The sequence below is a fragment of the Plasmodium berghei genome (genome assembly GCF_900002375.2).
Source record: "Plasmodium berghei ANKA genome assembly, chromosome: 3".
Lineage (NCBI taxonomy): Eukaryota > Apicomplexa > Aconoidasida > Haemosporida > Plasmodiidae > Plasmodium > Plasmodium berghei.
The window spans coordinates 621,002-644,783 of record NC_036161.2 but is presented as its reverse complement, the minus strand read 5'-3'; the positions used below and the strand labels follow the sequence as shown (position 1 = coordinate 644,783).

Below are 23,782 nucleotides of genomic sequence, written 5' to 3'. Positions count from 1 at the left end.
AATTTTTCAATATTTATATAGACTTTTAAATTCAGATCCAAAAAATCTGAACCCAAAACAAAAACTATTAATTAAATTTATAATTATAAATAATTGTGTTTTTTTATAAAATAAATAAATAAATGGTGCAGGATCGACCTGCATAACTTTCTATATGTTTAATAATCCCATTTCCTCATCAACTCAATTTACGACTTTTTTCATGTTTTTTCCTTACTTCCCTTCCTTCTACCCCCGTTTCTTATATTATGAATTGTAATAATTTAAAGCAGTGTTCTCTTCTAGGAACAAGTCGATTCCAATATTTGATAAATTGACTCATAAACTATTAACCAAAAATTAACAATAAAATATAAAAAGTACATAGTTCAACACATTTGACATTACGTTATATTAACACGAAATAAAATTCTTATAATTTATCAAAATATATTTCTTCATACTCATTTTTTCTTACATATTTAAACTTAATATAAATATTAAAAACTACAACTTATCCTTTAAATATTTTAATAATTTATTTCCTATATATATTTAAAGCAATTCTTTAAACTAATAAATGTTATCAAATTATAAAAAATTAAATGCAGTGTAATACTTAACCCTAACCCGAATATGGGGTCCACAAACATAGCCCTGATTCACAACATAAAAACTATATAAAAATTATACAAAAATTATGACCAAAAATTATTTCTAAATAGGTAATTTCTTAAAATATACCAGCCATTATTACTATTCCCGAACTAGTCACTTTTTTCGAATCATATATTAATGATTCATTCTCTTCTTTATATTTTTTATTTTTTCTCTTAAATATTGTTTTTGAGCTCGTTTCCGAAATCCAAATAACGAATACTAATATAAAATGTTAAGAAACGTATGATTTGTTTGTTAACGTTTGGATATATATAATTAAAGTAATTTTTTAATTCCTTATTATTTACCTTATAGGAAATTCCTAAAAAAAATGCTATTGCACCAAATATAGATAAAACGGTAAATAGTTTGTTTCCTATCGAAGAACTTGATGTATCTTCAGATGTTAATGCATAAATGCTTGTTTCTATCTCTGGAAGGGATAAACAATTTTTACATTTAGTTTTTAAATTATTATAATCATTTGATAGTGTATACAATAGTTGCTTATAGGAACTATTATTAGCAATATCCGATTTTTTATTAAGTTCTTCATATTTTTCAGCAAACGTTTTGGAATATTGCGAACAGTTTGTGCAATTTGACGTGCTTTCATCAAATTCAGTATACATTTTGCATAATAATTTAAATGCTTCATAAAAATTAGATATAATATTACTATCCATATCCAACAAATATTTTTTTTTATCTACAAGATCCTTATAACTATTATATTCTGTAACACCAGTTATAGGCTTTTGATACTTATCATTATTTATATATGTTTTATAAAAATGTTCTAGATGGCTGATGGAGCTACTAGTATTTTCCTTTAAGTTTAACATATAACTTAACCACATCATAATGTATTCAACAATATCGATGTTACTATTTGCAACAGACTTAAACAAATCAGAACTCCCAAAGAATGTATATAAAAAATATAAACATCCAGCACTAATTTTTTCGAGATCAGTATTGCAGTTTTTATTAGGGCAGTAATCTTTGAAATGTGTATCATCTTTAAATTTATAATTTTTATTATTCGAATCATATTCTAAATTCGTTGTTACATAAATGAAGTTATTACACTAAAAAAAATTTTAAAACAATTATTATAAATGTGCATTATTGAAAATTTTAATAAAATAAAGTTTAATGATATATATAATACAATATCAAAAAATGTAAAGGAAATTATTAGTATTAAAAAATGCATATACCAGATTTTTATCCATTGTGATAAAATTTCATTTTAGATTTGTAAATTGGGTAGAATCATGCTGTTTTATATACGTTTCCCCCAATATGTGACGCAAATACTTTAACCCCATATATAACAATTGTTTGTAGTTAAATATATTATAACTTTTTAATAATGAAATTAATATAGAATAAAAAAACAATATTATTACTAAAAAAAGTTACATTCCTTTTTATGATAATTTGCTAAATTACCTTAAATAGAAGGTTGCTTAATACATTTTAATTAAATATATTTATAATGAATTTTATACAAAAAATGCTATTCTTACTAACATCTGGTATAACTTTATTATAAAAATGAATATACTTTTATAAAGAATTTAAAGTATGCTTGAACATAGAAAAGGAATATATTAAATTTTTATATACTTATTTCTTATAATATATAATATAAACCTTTCTAAAATTATAACATTTATAAAATAATTTGCATTGCTCCCTTTTTTAATTGCATGTACATAATTTTAATATTGTTTTTATTTAATATAAATAAGTTCATAATCCATCTTAATGAGTCCAATAATTTTATTTTTATTCCTATATACTTAAATTTAGAAATATACCTTATTGGGTGATTTTATAATATATTTTGCACATCTTTTCCACGGTTTAAAACGACAATTAGCACTGAAACCGCATTTATTATGCCATTTATAAGCTTAAATAAGTCTTTGAATGCATATTGTTTTTAAAATAATACTTAGCAAATATTAAATATTAACACATAAATAAGTATTTATACAAATTTTAAAGTATAATAGAAAACTATGTGTAATTAAATTGTTATATTTACATTTTAGATAGGAGAGATAAGGGAATTATACTTTTTTAAGACAATTATGTAGCCATATAAAATTTACCTATTCTACATAGTTTAATTATACCTTATATTTTTTACCATTCAAACTTTCAATTAATGTATACATTAAAATTATTAATTAAAAATAACTTAGAATTATTAATTTTCTAAATATATAATTTTCTTTTATATTTTAATAAATAATATTATATTGTATATTTTATAATAATTAACTCAAATTCTTAATGAAAAACTATATTTTTAAGGAAACTATAGAATTATTAATATTATTTTGCTTGTTAGTGTTAATTCTAATATTATCGCATTAATGCATACTTAAATAAATGTTATAATATTTTATTTAATCTTATCATACCTTTAATAATATATATGATGAATTTATACCCATGTAGTCTATCAAATAAAATAATATATTAACCTAATATTATTATTGTTGTTACTAATGATACATAACTGTATAGTACAATGAGATAATTCATTCACTCAAGAGGAATACTATAATCCAATTAGTATTTTTCCTTGTTTCATTGTTGTAAAGTATAACATTTTAGAACATATATTATTTCGCAATAACAATATATTTGTGAATTTGTATATATATAATAACCTAATAAAAATATTATTAATTCAAATTAAATTAATTGTTACATACTTTTTCTATATACTTTGCATTAATATATAATTGTATATATTTCCCAAATTTAACATATTTCAGTTTTAGTCATTGATACAATATTATATATATTAGAACAACGTTAATTTTATATACCAGGTTGTTTATAAGTGTTATAGCAAAATATAACATTAAATTTTATTAATATATTTATATTTTATTTTTTAACTATTTTAAATATATATTTCCAATTTATATATACCTCAAAATTATAATGTTTAAAAATTAATAATGATTAATCTAATATTATACCTTTATAATAAATAAATTAAATTATAAAAAACTATTTCTATAATTTTAATTTAAAACTTTAGTATAAATTATATTATATATAATCGAAAGTTAAAAGGATTTTATACATATATATATAATGTAATTTTTTATTAATATATACATTTTTATTGTATTACTAAAAATGCTAGATGTATAAAATGCCTTATATAGATAACGTTGTATTTTCGAATCTCGACCGATATTTATGAATCTATATTTTATGGTTATCTATTATATATTGGCAGTGTGTTTAATTAACATTAAAAATATAATCATTACATGGAGGTATATTATAATGTAGGGAATTGTTCAAAATTAATTTTATTATAATTATACTCTGATATATAAAATTATTATACTGTTCGGTTATAAAAATACGATTTGAATCAAAATAAACATGATACAAATCATAAGTTTTACTAAATAATATTTACATAAAATGAAACATATGATATGCATAATTCAATATAGCTCTCGGTTAACAAGTCTTATATAATAAATAATTATGATACATCATAATATATTAATATATGCAATATAGACATTTTCTTTTAATCATATTAAATCGATATGAACACTCAATTATATATATTATAATTTATGAAATATGTTATGTAACCCCTTTCATATTAGCGTATGGCTCTTTTAGGTTGTATATTTGGACTTTTGAACTTCATCTTATGATTAAACATACGGATATAGTACATATATTTAATTACTGTTCAAATCATAAAAAAATTAATGCAAATAAAACTCTAACTCAAAACATCGATTCCATAGAGCAAAACGGTAACTCGTAATACAGATCACTGACCCTAAACCCTATCAAATTGTATGATAAGACATAATCACTAAATTAAATTTCTACTGTTATATGTTTTATTGTTTATTAAGTTAAAAAAGGCAAAAAAAAATATATATAATTTTAATTAGTTAAAAAAGTATATAACTTGAACCATTTGCAACCATTTACTCGTTTTCTTATTACTATTATTATTGATAAAAAGTATATATTCTATATAATAGCTTCGATTTTTCAATAGTTATTTTTAGGGATGCATTACTTCATATTTTCTTTATGCAGTATTTATTTATTCATTCATTCATTCCATCGTTTTATTCTTCGTCCAAATATAGCGTACTTGAGTCTTCTCCATTTATTGTACTTAATTCGTGTTTTTCAGGAGCCTTAGGTACTGCATGTGTGCATCACCTTTTTTATGTGCGTTCATTTGCTTCTATTGGTAATTTTTCTTAATAATTATCAAAATAAAAGTATTATTATTTTCATATTTTTCTTTATATGGTCTAATATACCATCATCTCATTGTTTCATTTTCTCTTCTTAAAAATATGGGCACTTTATCAACGAAAATACCGTCGGTTTCTGAGATAAAGGGCTTATCTAATTCAGCTTGACGCCCTTTATAAATTTCTATTAATAATGGATCGTATTCATCTATAAATTCGAGATCTTGAAAATCAGTCTCATACTCTCCTTATGTTTAACTGACTCATCTCCCGTCTTATGGCTTTTCTTTGTTTTTTTTTCTACAGAATGGAAACTAAAAAGATAAGAAAATTAAAAATATATCAAATATTGTTATCTTAATTTATTATTATATCTGTACACAAAATTAATTAAAGCAATTAATATAGGCATATTTATATACAATATGATGTATTTTTGTGTTTTTTTTCTTATATTACGAATCATGAACCACAAAACAATTTAAATCAAAATAACATCAAACCCTCTTCCGAATTCTCCGAAAATCTTCTAATTACAAAGGATATTCATAATATGATACCTATCAATATATATCCCGAAGAAATTCAATTATTAAAAGAAAAAGAATTTTATACTGATTTAAAACATCTAACTAGTTTATATATAAATGCAGATTTTAAAAAGCTCTATTATAATGTATTTTCGAAAATACATCCAAAAAATACATTATATCAATTTTCTCCCCAAATAAATCCCCAACGTCTTAATTATGACCATTTTAATGAATTAGGTCATACTATACAAACTCCATCTGGATATTCATTTAATTTTAAATATAATGTATCATTGCAAAAAGTTAAACAAAAAGTATATCCATAATTTATATTACCTTCACCCTTATATAAACATCATTTCTTTATTCTTCCCCTTTACAGAACAAACTATCCCCTCACCTCCATAACAATATTGATATACATTTATATAAAATTTATTCAAAATCTAAGAAATTAATCATAAACAACGAAGATGACGTGGGTAACTTTCCAACATTTATTCATTTCTTCCACTATTTAATCATAATATAACATAGTTACTTTCCTATTTCATTTTAATAATCCTAATTTTTTGCTTTTTTACTTCCCCAATATTAATTAATATCCTTATTCAAATAAGATATACTATATATCCACAAAAATATATTTCAATTCCAATTTCTTTCATGGTTTAAAATTCATCATTTTGGTTAATTTTAATTTATGTAATTTTATAATATTTATTAATCTATATACATTTTATTGACCACTATCATAATAAAAATAAAACTTCAATAACCATTACATACATTTTTATAATATTATTACACACACTACCATTTTAAATAAAGAATAAAAAAGTATATATCTACAAAATGATAATTTATTTTCATAACAAATCCAAAATAAAAGGCATTTCACTACATATTTTCCATCTAATATTCCAATTCCTTTAACAATTATATAATCATAATAGTAATAATAAATAAATAATTCAATTTATTTCTCTCTTATAATTATTTAACAAAACCTTATATTTTATCTTTTTTCTCAACTTACATATATTTTTAGACCCTGATATTTAATACTTTTATTTATAATAGTAATCTCACACAACATGAAATACATTATTTCTGTTAATATCACATAAAATATGTATATTCACAAACATACCCCAAATAAATCACCACACTATAACATTAAATACAACCAATAAACAAAATTGTACAAATTATATAAGTTGTATAAAAACATTATATTTCACGGAATTACCAATTTATCATCATCCCAAAATCTTAAATCATAATTTAATTACTCTATTAACTTTTTATTTTTCTCATATTCAATAAACATTATTATGCTATCTCGAACATTTAAACACTATATCACCTCTATTTTTACATATCTCAATCACAGAGCAAAAAATACAACAAATAATTTAAATATAAAATCCCATCATATACCAAATATATTTGATTAATTCCCTCCTGTTTTAATCAAAATACACAGAAATTCTAATTATAGTTTTCTTTATAGATATTACACCACTATATTTATAATAATGAGCAAAATATATATGATTTATTTAAAATTTATATACTCTTTTGTATTCAAACTCATAAACCTGCAGCATTAAACCTGATATATTTCCACATCACAGCTTCACGAAAAAAAAATATTAAATTTTTATTTAATTTTATATTTGTTTTTATATATATATATATTTTTTATTTTGATACATAAAAAATATTTTATTATAATTTGTATCAATTTGCAAGAAATAATGTATATCATTGCTATCACCGAAAATATATAATTTTGACCGTTTAACGAATAATATTAGAAAAATTCTATTAAACTTTCAATTAAAGTAAAAAATAAAATTACAGAAAACATAATTCATCATAATGTAAAATGTACCATTCTATTGTTAAGATGAATTGGAATGTTATTATTGTAGCTATAATAGTTGCAACCATATATAAATAATGCATTTTCACCATAAATTAAACTCTTTAATACATAAAAATATAAAAAACATCCATACTCAAATAAAAGAGAAAAATAACAAAACAACTATTTATTTTTGATTCTTTTCTCTCTATATTTTAAATTATCAATTTTCATTAGGTAGAGTATCCATCCATACATTTTTTTTCAGATCCATATAAATGCTTACAAATCCTATATATATAGATATTTTGTAAAACTAAGCTTTAATTTTACCTAACTATAAAAAACAAAAATTTGTATTCCCATAACGCGTAACATATAAAATATTATATATAATTAATTAAAGCTACTTTTTTAAATATTATAGTATTAGAAAAATTAAAATCATAACATGCTGGGTGCTCTATAATTTTAGTTGTACGTTATCTTCCCCCCCTTGCAACAAATTCGTTTAAATAGTTTCTCGTTTAAATAATTATATAAAATTTTTTTTATTTTTCAATAAGTATTAATTTTTTATAAATCATTGCATATTTTTTTCCTTCGATTTCAAATCTACTTATATAACCTGTTTTTACAGTTTTTAAATTCATATTTTACTTATCAAATCCAAAAATGAATAAAGGATATATTAAAATTGCTTTGATACTTTTAAGCCTCGCAGGATATATGCAAAATGTAGCATTTGCAGCCGAATATGCTCCAGATGTTTCTAGTGAGGCCAACCCCGACCGCCAAAAAACAATGTATGAAAATATCGAAAAATATATACATATAATATAAATATCCATATTCATCAAACCCATCTCTTCATAATCATTAAACATTTTTAATCCAATTTTATAAATTCATTTCTTTCTTTTTTTTACCCATCAAAAATAATCTCACTTTCACCAATAATATTTCAAATTCAAGATTTGAGAAATACAGAGACTTTGTATGTTATGACATTTATGAAATTTTAGCAGCAATAGATCATGCAAACGATACTTCAGAACTTTTACTAAAACTTTCTGAGACTAGTGCAGACAATTATTCGACCTTTTATAAAGAAAATGAAAGCAAAATTATATATTTTAAGAGAATTGGAAATATGGACATTTCAAGAGTTCATCTTACGATCCCATACGCCTCTAACGTATCAAATACCAAACAATATTTAAGATATAAAAATAACTTCAAATTAAATAATCATTATTATATATATCCATATTTTTATTTTTCATTAGTACTCTGTCGTAATAGAGAAACTCTGGGATTTCAATGATACACAAAAATACTATTACAAGTTTATTAAGGGTGCATAAAATATAATCAATAATTTTAATATGTCCTTATCACTATTTACGCATCTTTCAATTTTACTATTCTTTGTCTATTATTTTCATTTATATTTTGTTATATTCATAATATTTCATTTATATCTCCAAAATAATAATTTTTTTAGGAAATATTGTTCGTGTATACTCCAAATACTTAATCATGTTTGACAAACTTAACATAGATTCTAATTATTCAAACATCATAAAAAAATATGTTTTAGCCGCAAAAGTTAAAGTAAGCAAATTTTTTTCCATTGTTCATATTATTATACATTGATTTCCACAATACATATATTTTTTTTATTCATTAATTTTGTAGCCATCTAATGACACAACTGTAATTCTTTGTCCTTCAAGAGCTCTAAATTATCTCGGTGATATCTATAATGAACCTAATATGAAAGAAATATTAAAAAATACACAATCAATCGAAACTGGCATTGATCCTGAGGAAGCATTAACCAAATTGGGTACTAACATAGCCGGATTTGTAGTTAAAAAACGCAACGATAATGTTCAAGTTACTTATATCAACGTTGTAAGCAATCTCATAAAATTATAATTTTTTTCTCATTTTAGCATTTATCGAAAATATAGTTTCTCTATAATTCATATATTTTATGATATTCATACACAAAATATTGACGTATTTTATATATTTATCCATTTTTTTCGTAGATTTATGATGGTGGGAATTCTATCGAGTATGCCTGCGATAAAAGAGAGAGAAATTATGCATGCTCGAGTATCCTAAGCTTAGAACAACGTATCTGATCTAGTAAACAGCAATATCCCCCAAGTATAACTCTTTCAACACTTTAATATTTGGATACATATATTAATAAAATTAATTTATGATTATGCGTAATGCCTATTTAAATTACCAGCACAACATTTTTATCGTTTAAAAATTATTATTTAGTATGTGATTTTTTGTTCCTTTTGAATTAAAATATATTGAATGGGTTTAATTTGTGACGAAATCAAATAATTAATGCTATAATCCAATTAGCTTTTCTGTATCGTTCCCCTTTATATTAATTCCATCACTTTTTTTACGTTAAAAATTTATGTTTTGTACTTTATTATTATCATAAAACTTAAAATATGTTAATAATTAATTGTATATCAATATAGAAATATCATAAAATATATCTATCACCATCCTCAAATTAATATACTTATCATATTTATCTTTATTATTTATATTTTTTCCTTAAATTTTCTCTTTAAACCGTTCACACAATCCAAATATGCAATAATAATATAAATATATTCAAAAAATATAATTTAAATTTTATCCACTCAAATATATATCTATATTTTTTAATTGTCTATTATAAAAATATGTAATTTATTTAATTGATATTAAAAATAAACAGCTCGTCTATTTTAAATTATAATGTAAACAATCTATTAAAACACAGTTTATTATAATTTTATACCTTCATATATAACGTATGTTACGATTTCATGTAGGATTCATATATTAAATTCAAAAAACTCTCACATCAAATAAACCAAATGTCTGTATATTGTCCTATCTATACCCCAATCGAACCTTAAACTCCGATTAACACTTCTTATATAATAGGAAATTATGATACAGTATAATAAGAGTTCTTAAATATATTTACCACGAATTTAACAATAAAATACAAAAAGTACATAGTTCAACACATTTAGCATTAATTTATATTAACACGAAATTCAATTCTTATAATTTATCAAAATATATTTCTTTATCCTCATTTTTTCTTACATATTTACACTTAATATAAATATTAAAAACTACAACTTATCCTTTACATATTTTAATAATTTATTTCCTATATATATATTTAAAACAATTCTTTAAACTAATAAATGTTATCAAATTATAAAAAATTAAATGCAACATAACACTTAACCCTAACCCGTAACATAAAAACTATATAAAAATTATGCAAAAACTGCATATTTTGAATAAACTGTTTCTTAACATATATAAATCATTATTAATATTCCTTAAATAGTCAATGCTCTTCGAATCATATATTAATGATTCATTCTCTTCTTTATATTTTTTATTTTTTCTCTTAAATATTGTTTTTGAGCTCGTTTCCGACGTCCAAATAACGAATACTAATATAAAACGTTAAGAAGCGTATGATATTTTTGTTAATGTTTGCATATATATAATGAAAATAATTTTTTAATTCCTTATTATTTACCTTATAGGAAATTCCTAAAAAAAATGTTATTGCACCAAATATCGATAAAACTGTAAATAATTTGTTTCCTATCGACGAACTTGATGATGTATCTTCAGAAATTTGTACAATTTGTTGTGCAGTTTGTTCAGAAATCTCTCCAGAACTTTGCTCACTCTGTTTAAAAATTTGTATAATTTGTTCAGCCTTCTCAGGCAAATTTACAGTAGTTTTTGTTTTTTCTATCGATGGAAGGGATGGAAAATTGTTACAATTAACACCTTTTCTATTACAATATTTTTTAAAATTATCATAATCAGTTAATAAATTAGACAATATTTGTTTATATGAAATACTATCAGTATTATTAGAACCATTGTTAAATTCTTTATATTTTTTAGCAAATTGACTAGCTTTTTCCGAACATCCTGCGCAATTTTTCTTGTTTTCATCAAAATTAGTATGCATGTCACATAATAATATAAATGAATCATAAAATTTAGAAATATCTTTAATATCAATACTCATCAACTCTTGTTTTTTATCTATAAGATCCTTGTAACTTTTATAGTCACTAACACCATTTATAGCCTTAATATACTCTTTACCATTATTTATATATTGATCAAAAAATTCTTTTAGATTGTTGATATTATCATGTGATTTTAGGCTTAACATATAACTTAACCATATGATAATGTAATCAACAATATTGATGTTATTATGATACTTAAACAATTCAGAATTCCCAAATAATTCATTAAATAACAATAAACATCCAGCATTAATTTTATCGAGATCACCATCACAATTATTATTACAATACTTATTGAACTCTTTATCACTAATAAACTGATAATTTCCATCAATTAATTTATCGGGAAACCAGTTCCTTACAAAAAGGAACCTTCTACACTAAAAAAAACATTTAAAAACAAATATTATAAATGTGCATTATTGAAAATTTTATTAAATAAAGTTTAATGATATTTATATGTAATACAATATTAAAAAATGTAAAGGAAATTATTAGTATTAAAAAATGCATATACCACATAGTCATTCATTATAATGGAATTTTATTTTTGATCTATAAATTGAGTAGAATCATGCTGTTTTATATACACTGTTCCCAATATGTGACGCAAATACTTTAACCCTATATATAACAACTGTTTGTAGTTAAATATATAATTTTTTCAATAATTAAATTAATATAGAATAATAAAATAATATTATTACTAAAAAAACGTTATATTCCTCATTATGATAATTAGCTAAATTACCTTAAATAGAGGGTTTTTTAATAAAATTTTGATTAAATATAGGTTTGATGCATTTTATACAAAAAAGACTATTATTAATAAAATATGGTATAAATTTATTATAAAAATGAATACACTTTTATAATGAATTTAAAGTATGTTTGAACATAGAAAAGGAATATATCTATAGTTTATGTTTTAATGATTTCAATTCTAAAACTTAAATACTGTATATATCTAAAAAATAAAAAGTTATATTATTACTATAATCCTTTAAAGTATATAAATAGTTATTTTTTTAAATATATTAAATATTTATATGCTTGTTTCTTATAATATATAATACAGTTTTTTCTAAAATTATAACATTTATAAAATAAGTTGTATTTTTCCCTTTTTTAATTGATATACACAATTTTAATATTTTTTTATTTAATATAAATAAGTTCATAATACATCTTGAATCATATAACTATTTTTATTCCTATATACTTCAATTTAGAAATATATCTTATTATGTAATTTTATAATTTATTTTGCACATAGTTTCCACGGTTTAAAACGACAATTAGCACTGAAACTGTATTTATTATACTATTTATAAACTTAAATAAGTCATTAAATGTAGATTGTTTTTAAAATAATACATAGTAAATGTTAAATATTTACACATAAATAAGTATTTATACAAAATTTAAAGTATAATATAAAACTATGCATAATTAGGTTGCTATATTTACATTTTAGATAGGAGAGATAAGAGAAGTATGTTTTTTAAGACAGGGATGTAGCCATATAAGATTTATTTATTCTACATAGTTTAATTATGTTTTATATTTTTTACCATTAAAAATAACATAGGATTATTACTTTTCTAAATATATAATTTACTTTTATATTTTATAATAAACTATATTTTAAGGAAACTATAATTATTAATATTATTTTTCCTGGTAATTTTAGTCTAATGTTATTGCATTAAAGCTTAAATAAATGTTATAATATTTCATTTGATCTTGTATACATACAATTTTAATCTTATCATACCTTTAATAATATATATAATTAATATATATCAGCATATTCGAATCAAATGAATTTAATGATTTTTTCACATTTAATAATTTATTGTATTACTATTATCATTGTTACTGCTATATCACTGTATAGTACAATGTGATAAGTAATGCAATAAAGAGGGATACTTTAAACCAATTAGTAATTTACTTGTTTCATAGTTTTTAAATTAAGTATTTTAGAACACATATTATTTTGTAATAACAATATATTTAAATTATATATTTGTGAATTTATATATATATATATAATAATCTAATAAAAATATTATTAGTTCAAAGAAAATTAATTATGGTTGTTCTTCTCAATAAAATTAATATTTAATTATATGAAGGTTTCATAATATGGCAATATTTCAATATTAATTATTGATATTTTACTATATTATATATATAGTCATATAATAATAATACATTCTATCTACCATATTATTTATAATTGTTAGAACAAACTATACTATTCAATTTTATTAATATACTCATATTTTATTTTTTAAATCTTTTAAAATATAATTTATTTATGCCTCAAAATATAAAATTTAAAAATTAATAGTGATTAATATATTATTATACCTTATGATAAATAAATTAAAGCGTATATATAAAGTTCTATTATTACTAATTAATTTTAATACAAATGTTAAATACAAAAAGAGGATAGAAACTACAATTAAAACTTAAAAAATGTTAGAAGCATAATAATATTTTATAGATAATGTTGTATTGTCGATCCTCGATCGATATTTATTTGTGAATCTATATTTTATGATTATCTATTATTATAGTTCGATTGGCGTAATATAATTTAAATCAAAATAATAGTGGCACAAATTATAAGCTTTACTAAATAAAATATTTCATCAAATAAAGAAGCATATTATGATATGCATAATTCCATATAACTATGAGTTAACAAGTTTTATGTAATAAATAATTATGATATATATAATATGAATTCATATATAGTCAATATCTATATTAATATATCCAATATGCTATTTTATTTTAATCACATTAAATCAATATTACGCTTTATGGAAAAAATGTTATGAAACCCCTTTCGTATTAATCGCTATGCTCCTTTGGGTGGTAAATATTTGGACTTAATTTCGAGATTAAACATATGGGAATAGTATATATATTTAATCACCATTTATAGACAAATAAATATGATCAAATTATAAACAAATTAATAAAAATATAACCATAACCCAAAGAATAGATTCCATAGAGCAAAACTATAACCCACAGTACAGGACCATGACCCAAAATACAAGTTCTCCAAAACGCAACTCTAATCCAGAATCCTTAACTATATATATACCTTGTAATTTTATTAATAAGTGTACTTAAATTTGTTTATTTAAAATAATTATAAATACTAGCTAAAAATTAGTACATTAAAAATTCATTAATACATAATATATGTGCATGAAAATAGACAAATGAGTTTTTGAAAGCGACAAACACAGGTAAATTAATTATATAACGTGATTATATGTTAAATTAAAATATATAATAATATAAAAAACTATTAAATTATATTTAACTATTATATAAAATGTAAAAAGTATAAATTTTATGCCATAAAATACTAAATATATCATTTCTAATCATTTAAGCATGTATAATAAAGAATAATAATAAAGTGGTTATTTTAATATTTTTCTTAATTTAAAGGAATATTTATAAACTCTCCAATGGAAAAAAAATATGGAAAATCCAGACGGTATGAGTAGTATCATTAAGCTAAACAACCCTGTTATTGGTACCGAAACAGCAACTGCTACAAGTGTCAACCACGACAGGATGTATTTGATTGCTTCCTTTCTATATTTTTTAGTCAATTTTGATTTCATATGACGATTACTTGATGTAATTTCATTATTTTCATTATTTTTCAATTGTTTAAAGTCTTCATGTTCTGATACAGAACCATTTTCATATTTTTTTATTATTATTTTATCATGTATAGGCTGTATTGCTAATTCACCATTCATTTTATCAGAAATATCTTTTTTTACTTCTTCTAATTCTTTTCGAAGCTCATTAATTATTTTGTTTGCCTTACTATCTACATTTTTTAAATCAAGTGATGTATTACTTTCTTTATGCTTCTTTATATGTGAATCTATAATATTTCGAAGGTGTGCTATTTCTTTGTTACCTTCAACACAATCACCAAGTTGACTTGCAAGACTCAAAGTTGATTCATAAAATCCATTTAAATCAAATTCGTTATCTGCATATGCTAATATCCTATTATTTCTAAAGTTTATTACATTCCTTTCAAGGTATATCCCTCTATCGTTTACAAAGTATAGTTCCTGAAAAGAAATGAAATATTTATTAACATATATGTAATTAATTTTAATTGTTGATTTAACGTAAGTACCTTACCAATACATGGAACAATAATATAAGGCTAATGTGAAACAAATAGATACGAAACCTATAATGAAATATTATTAATAATAAATGAAAATAAAGTGTAACTTACATTTTTGGCATATTCAAAAGAACAAATAACAATTGAAAAAAGAACATATTTTAAAATACTGACTCTCATTTTTACCTTTACTTATTAAATAAAAGAACTAATATATGTAGTTTGAGATAATGTCGGTAACTTAATATTTATTCACAAAATAGTAATATTTACTAGTTTTTTGTTCTAAAATTTATGAATAAATGAATATATCTATAAAAAAAACGAACTTATTTCATTTATTAACTTTTTGCAATTTCTATAGAATTTATAAATGTATTATTGTAATAAATTTCGTTATATTCATTAAAATTGTTTATGGATATAAATACTATATATTTTTTCAAATCAATATTAACTTTTATCTAAAAAATACACCGTTTTTAATATAATTTATAATATGTTGGTGCTTTTAGTGATATGGTTTTAACATTTTATAAACTTATATTTTTCTATTATTGTTTAATACGAAAAAATTAATAAATATCAATTAAAATAATAAAATATTAGATACATATATTTTTTTTATATGAATAAATACAGGCATATAATGACAAAATTAACAAATCATCGTTGCTATTTACATTTAAATAGTTTCTAATTTATTATATTTTATTATAATACTTCTCCAATTTTAAGTATTACTTAATAATATTCTCCACTTTATTTACCATTTTTTTGTAAAAATAATTGTTTTCATAAATTGGTATGTAATAATTTTATTTATAAATATATCTATGAATATACAACGTCAAATATATTATTTCTAATAAAATAATATAAAATATTCATATTTTCAAATGTAATTCAAACAAATAATCAAATTATAATATTAAATCACAAAAATAATACATATAGAACCAATATATTGAATGGAATACCAATTTATTTTTATTCCAATTCGAAAAATGAAATATACATAATTCTATTAACTTTTATTTTCATCATATTTATTTAACAAATGTTAATGCACTGTGTATTTAAATAATACAATATTTGACTTTTATAAATAATAATTAAAGACAAAAATATATTATAATTTAGTTATAATAGAGAATTCCATCATATAGAAAATTTACTTTATGCATTATTATAAAATAAGAAACAAACTCTTGACATGTATCATATATGCGCAATACTTCATTATATTAATAAACAAATTTACTATTTATTATTCTTTAAATGTGACTTCAAATATAAGTTAAATAAATGTTATCATTCCAAAGAATTGTTTTTTCTTTTATAAACAAAGAAAATAAATTAATAACTGCCATATAACCTTCCTCTATATATTTAATAATCCCATTTTCTCATCAACTCAATTTACGACTTTACAATTTCTTCAATTTATAACCCTTTTCATGTTTTTTTATCTTCCTTCATTCTCCCCCATTTTCTCATATAATGCATTGTAATTATTTAAATCACCTTTCTCTTCTAGAACCAAATCGATATTGTGGAGTCATCTTTCTATATCGATCCCAATATTCGATCAATTGCCCCATAAACCATTAACCACAAATTAGCAATAAAGTAAAAAAAGTAAGTATTTTAGTTGAGCACATTTGCCATTAAGTTATATTAACACGAAATAAAATTCTTATAATTTATCAAAATATATTTCTTTATTCGTTCCTCTCCATAGTAATCTTCATTTTCATTTGTTCTTACATATTTAGACTTAATATAAATCTTAAAAACTTCAACTTATTCTATACATATTTTTAATAACTTATTTCCTATATATATTTAAAACAATTCATTAAACTAATAAATATTATCAAATCATTCAAAATTAAATATAATATAGTACCTAACTCTGACCCAAAACATAAAAACTATATAAAAATTATGACCAAAAATTATTTCTAAATAGACAATTTCTTAAAACATATCAACCATTATTACTATTCCTGAAATAGTCACGCTCTTGAATCATATATGAATGATTCATTCTCTTCTTTATATTTTTTATTTTTTCTCTTAAATATTGTTTTAGAGCTCGTTTCCGACGTCCAAATAACGAATACTAATATAAAACGTTAAGAAGCGTATGATATTTTTGTTAATGATTGCATATATTTAATGAAAGTAATTTTTTAATTCCTTATTATTTACCTTATAAGCAATTCCCAAGAAAATTGATACTGCAACAAATATAAATACAATCGAAATTATAGTTTTCTTTATTACTGATCTTCGTGAATATGTTGGAAGGGTTGGAAATTTGATAGATTGAGCACCATTACATTTATTTTTAAAATTATTATAATCATTTGATAATGTAGACAATATTTTATTATAGGGACTTCCTTTAGTATTATTATAATTTTCATTAAGATCATCATATTTTTTAGCAAATTCTTGAGCTTCATCCGAACATTTTGTGCAATTTGACGTTTTTCCATCAAATTCAGAATATATATCACATAATGATTTAAATGCATCATAAAATTTAGATATATCTTTAATATCCATATTCATCAAATCAAGCTTTTTATCTATAAGATTTACATAACTAGTATTATAATCATCACAATTTATAGAATTAATATACTCATTACCATGATTTATATATTGATCATAAAATTCTTCTAGATTGACGATATTGTCATGTGATTTTAGGCTTAACATATAACTTAACCATATCAAAATGTATTCAACAATATTTATTCTATTATGATTATTAAAAAATCCATAACTCCCAAACAATTTTTCAAACAAAAATAAACATCCAGCATTAATTATATCGAGGTCACCATCACATTCATTATTAACACAATACACATTTAATTTATGTTCATCTTCAATTTGATAGTTTCCGTCACTGCCCAATTCATCGGAAATCCAATTACTTACTATCTGGAACTGTTCACACTAAGAAAGAGTTAAAAAAAATTAATAAAAACGCGAATTATTAAAAAATTTATTAAATAAAGTTTAATGATATTTATATGAAATACAATATTAAAAAATGCATATACCACATAGTCATCCATTGTAATGAAATTTTATTTTTGATTTGTAAATTGAGTATAATCATGCTGTTTTATATACGCTGCCTCCAATATGCGACACAAATGATTTAACCCTATATATAACTGTCTGTAGTTGCATATATTATAAGTTTTTCAATAATTAAATTAATATAGAATAATAAAATAATATTATTACTAAAGAAACGTTTTATTCCTGTTTATCACAATTAGCTAAATTGCCTTAAATATAATATTGTTTAATAAAATTCTGATTAAATATATATATAATGAATTTTATACAAAAAATGCTATTCTTACTAACATCTGGTATAACTTTATTATAAAAATGAATATACCTTTATAATGAATTTAAAGTATGTTTGAACATAGAAAAGGGATATATTTATATCTTATGTTTTAATGATTGTCCTTCTAAAACTTAAATACTGTATAAATCTAAAAAATAAAAAATACTACTATTACTATAATCCTTAAAAGTATATGAATAGTATTTTTTAAAAATATACTAAATCTTTATATAGTTATTTCTTATAATATATACCAATATTTTATTAAAATTATAACATTTACAAATTAAGTTGCATCCTCCATTTTCTATCCAAATTACATAATTTTAATATTACATTTAATTAATATATATACATTCCAATAACATTATTTTTATTCCTACATATTCTAATTTATAAATACTGTTTATTGGGTAATTTATAATATATTTTCCATTCTTTAAATGCATGCTTTTTTTAAATCATACTTAGTAAATATTAAATATATAACACATAAATAAGTATTGATGCAAATTTTAAAGTATAATAGAAAACACTCTTTAATTAGGTTGTTATATTACCCTTTGAGAGGAGAGAGATAAGATATACTTGCTCTTTTAATATATAAATTTAGATAAACATTCGTTAAATGTTTTGCATTGTTCAGTTTTATCTTATATATTTTATTGTTATAGTTGTCAATGTATATACATTCAAATAGTTTGTTAAAAATTCTATATTTTATTAATTCTATGGTAAAATAATGGAAATATAATACGCGTTAATATGGAATAATAAACTGTATTTAACGTGAATTGTGTCTTTAACATTTTCTCCATTGATCTTGTTTTTTAGAATACAAATTACAAATCCACAATTGGGTCTTTAACAAATATATAAAAATGATACATTAATAATGTATTATCATTTGCCTTCTCGATAAAATTAATATTTAATTATATGAAGATTTCACAATATAACAATATTTCAATATTAGTTATTGATAGAGTATTTTATTATATTATATGTATAGAAATATAATAATAACGCATTATATCTATCGTATGATTTACAATTGTTAGAACAAAATATGATACGTAATTTTATTAATATACTTATATTTTATTTTTTAAATCTTTTAAAATATAATTTATTTATACCTCAAAAGTGTAAAGTTTAAAATTAATAGTGATTAATCTAATGTTATACCTTTATAGTAAATAAATTAATGTATATAGAACTATTTATATCAATATAAATTATAACATTAACATATATGTAAAGTTTTGAAATGAAAAAAATGAGTATTATATATATTTATTATTTATAAATTTATTATATATGCATTTATAGTCTATTTTTTATGTATTACTAAAATGTTAGAAGCATAACAAGATTTTATAGATAACGTTGCATTGTCGAATATCGATCGATATTTTATGAATGTCTATTATATATTAGTAGTGTGTTTAATTAATATTAAAAATATAATAATTACATGAATGTATGTTATAATGTAGGCAATTGTTCCAAATGAATCAAATTATAATTATATTCTGATATATAAAATTATTATACTATTCGGTTATAAAAATGCAATTTAAATCAAAATAAATATGATATAAATCATAAGTTTTATTAAATAAAAGTTTCATCAAATAAAGAAACATATTATGATATGCATAATTCAATATATCTCTGGGTTATCAAGACTTATATAATATGCAATTATGATATTCCATAATACGGTTTCATATATAGCCAATATCTATATTAACATATACAATATAGACATTTTATTTTAATCATATTAAATCGGCATGAACACTCAACTATATATATTATAACTTATAAAATATGTTATGTAACCCCTTTCATATTAATAACAATGTCCCTTTTTTGGTTGCATATTTGGACTCTTGAACGTCATCTCAATATTAAGCATACGGGTATAGTATATATATATTTAATTAGTGCTCAAATTATAAAAAATTAAATACAAGATAATACTTAACCCTAACCCGATTATGAGTTCCATATAACAAAACTACAACTCATGGTACAAGCTTCTACCACTATATATAATAATAAATATATGTTTAAAAATATCATATAAAGTTTATAATATATAATTTAATTCATCATTTAATTGAGCTTATTAGTTAGGGAGATTCCTACAAAAATATCTAACTCCTATTTTGACAATAAAAATTTAAGTTAATACTTCATAATATGATACAATACGAAAACCTTGTTGAAAAAAATGGTTTTGCAAAACATTAACTTTTTTATTTATTTACATTACATTACTATCTTATAACATGTGTTCTCTTTTTTCCGTTGCATGAATATAAAGCATTTTCAAAAAAAACAATGGTGCAATTTATTAATTTTATTGAGCTTCCTTAGGAGAATTCATATTAAAACTTTTTAACAAGTGAAATAAATATAAATAATGGAAAATTATCATGCACGCATATTTGCATAAAAAAGTTTATATCATATTTTAAAAATTGTTTTACATTAACAATACTACTTATTAATAATATCAACTATTTTTTAACTTAATTTAATGCATTTTTATTAAAACTATCTTGCTTTTTATATTCTTCAGTTAACGATCTATATTTGTTGTTGTACTTCATCTTTTATTTATTATTGTTCTTCTCCATTATGCCTTTTTATTTTTGTGAATCAACTTCTCTTATAGCGGAACTAAAACTTCCAATTATCATATATTTATTTTTAAAATATCATCGTCGTTTGTTTTTAGGTTTCTATCTACACGCTTCTTAAACATTGTATTTTGTATTTGGGCTTTCACTATTGCATTACGATTTTCTAATAGTATCAGGTTTAAATGGGCTAGAATAAAATAACCTACAAAACATTTTTCATTTTTAACCTTTATTTTATGAATTCAAAAAAACTTTAATAATTGACAGCGATTATATATATCTCCTCAATTTGGAAAGTACAATTAAAAATTATTTGAATATGAAAATAATAAATACATTATTTGTATGCACGTTTGTTTTTTAATAATCTTATGTATAATTTTAGTTATAAGGACATGTTTCAAATTAAGCTAATCATTTATATTTATTTTTCTAAAGACAGAAAAAAAGAAGTAACGCACTAATAATACGAAAACAATCAGAAATATTTAATATTTACTGTGTGTAAATGAATATAAGAAATGCTATAGCTTTTAAAACGGGATAACTTAAAACTAATAAAAAAAATAATTTTATCTTTGTTGTTGTCCTTCGAATGTGTTTTTATAATTTTATTTAACAATTTTTGATAAACCACAAAAAAACAAAATGGAAAAATATAATAAACCATAAAATAAAAATATTTTCTAGTGTAGTCATATCATGCAAACGTATGTAAATTTGCTAATATTTTCAATGTTTCCATTTTTAATTTAAAATATACGCGAACTTTGGAGAGAAAAAAAATATATAAATGTAATAATATGCACACCTATCAAGTAGTAGTTTATTCGCTAATTACACATGCACGAAAAATATTTTTATTTATATACTTATTATTACTACTATTTTATTATTGTATACTACTGTGATATAATTAATGAATACAATAGAATACTTTAAACCAATTTATAACATTCCATTTATAATTTTTTTAAAATAATGTATTTATAATAATATATATATTCTAATAAAAACGATATATTTAAAACATATATTTACAAATTCTTATATCTATAATACTATAAAATATAGTTAAAAACAAATTAATTACTATACAATTTTTCTATAAAATATGCATTCACATATAAATGTATTAAGTTACCCGAATCAAATAATATTCAGTATTTAATCATCAATATAAATTAAAAAATATATAGAGAAAAATAATTCTAATTTTATATGCTCATTTTTATTCATTATTACAAGCAAAATATATTATGAAAAATTATAAATATTCTTATTATACCTATTTTAAAATATATTAATTTTATATAAATTTACACTCCCCAAACTATATATGTGGGGCTATTAAAATAAAAAAATAATTTTAACAATATAGTATTATACCTTTGTGAAAAATAAATTAAACCATATAAACCATTTCTACTTTATTATTCTAAAATTAACAAAAAATTTAAATAATTAAATTAAAAAAAATGTATTAATATAATTAAAATTTCAATTATTTATTATTCATATATTTATAATGCATTTTTATTATTAAGATATATAATTAGGTGTAGGCAAAAATATAATAATTAGCAATTTGGGGATAATTTATAAAAGTTGTTATATATGATCAACCAAAACTTACCATTAAAATATAATATACAAATATTATACATTAATAATGTTTAATTTATGAGTTCATCAAATTTAATATTAAACTTTATGATATATTTTATATTTACAGTGTTATTTTTGTATTAATGGTTATACATATTTTCTGTGTTCAAAATTTAGTCTTTATCTAGAGATTAAAAATTCAGGTTGTAAGACATTTTTTTTATATTTTTTACTTATATATTTAAACAATTTATTATTTATATATATTGTTTAATAAATATGAGATCAATAAATATTAACAAACTTTACAAATTTTATTAAAACGAAATTCTACACAAAATCTGGGCAGCATCTTAATCTGTGTTTTATATACATGGCACTAATTATTTATTCTAAAACCGAAAAATGGCGAGTTTTTATTTGAATTATATAGTTTTTTTTAATTAAAATCACTATTGAATTTCTGCATGCAAAAAATGAAATAAAAAGGTCTTTATTCC

The 23,782-nt window shown here is 20.8% G+C and overlaps 6 protein-coding genes across 6 annotated transcripts; 2 read left to right on the top strand and 4 right to left on the bottom strand.

The window, feature by feature from the left end:
• Positions 1–771: 771 nt before the first annotated feature.
• Positions 772–1,877, bottom strand: PBANKA_0317101 (BIR protein; the record flags this gene model as incomplete). The annotated part of the gene is made up of 3 exons (XM_034567741.1): positions 772–858; positions 948–1,730; positions 1,863–1,877. The coding sequence occupies 3 exons, from the start codon at positions 1,875–1,877 to the stop codon at positions 772–774; spliced, it is 885 nt and encodes a 294-aa protein (XP_034420059.1).
• Positions 1,878–5,475: 3,598 nt separating this feature from the next.
• PBANKA_0317081 (conserved rodent malaria protein, unknown function) lies at positions 5,476–5,987 on the top strand (the record flags this gene model as incomplete). Its single annotated transcript, XM_034567730.1, has 2 exons — positions 5,476–5,757; positions 5,838–5,987. The coding sequence occupies 2 exons, from the start codon at positions 5,476–5,478 to the stop codon at positions 5,985–5,987; spliced, it is 432 nt and encodes a 143-aa protein (XP_034420058.1).
• Positions 5,988–8,003: 2,016 nt separating this feature from the next.
• On the top strand, positions 8,004–9,484 carry PBANKA_0317061 (fam-a protein; the record flags this gene model as incomplete). Its single annotated transcript, XM_034567718.1, has 5 exons — positions 8,004–8,134; positions 8,304–8,626; positions 8,836–8,945; positions 9,030–9,248; positions 9,389–9,484. 5 exons carry the CDS (start codon positions 8,004–8,006, stop codon positions 9,482–9,484), a joined length of 879 nt encoding a protein of 292 aa, XP_034420057.1.
• Positions 9,485–10,747: 1,263 nt separating this feature from the next.
• Positions 10,748–11,969, bottom strand: PBANKA_0317041 (BIR protein; the record flags this gene model as incomplete). The annotated part of the gene is made up of 3 exons (XM_034567707.1): positions 10,748–10,834; positions 10,924–11,817; positions 11,955–11,969. The coding sequence occupies 3 exons, from the start codon at positions 11,967–11,969 to the stop codon at positions 10,748–10,750; spliced, it is 996 nt and encodes a 331-aa protein (XP_034420056.1).
• A 2,926-nt stretch (positions 11,970–14,895) lies between these two features.
• Positions 14,896–15,812, bottom strand: PBANKA_0317021 (fam-b protein; the record flags this gene model as incomplete). Its single annotated transcript, XM_034567696.1, has 2 exons — positions 14,896–15,570; positions 15,744–15,812. 2 exons carry the CDS (start codon positions 15,810–15,812, stop codon positions 14,896–14,898), a joined length of 744 nt encoding a protein of 247 aa, XP_034420055.1.
• Positions 15,813–17,625: 1,813 nt separating this feature from the next.
• On the bottom strand, positions 17,626–18,730 carry PBANKA_0317001 (BIR protein; the record flags this gene model as incomplete). The annotated part of the gene is made up of 3 exons (XM_034567685.1): positions 17,626–17,760; positions 17,850–18,608; positions 18,716–18,730. The coding sequence occupies 3 exons, from the start codon at positions 18,728–18,730 to the stop codon at positions 17,626–17,628; spliced, it is 909 nt and encodes a 302-aa protein (XP_034420054.1).
• Positions 18,731–23,782: the final 5,052 nt, after the last annotated feature.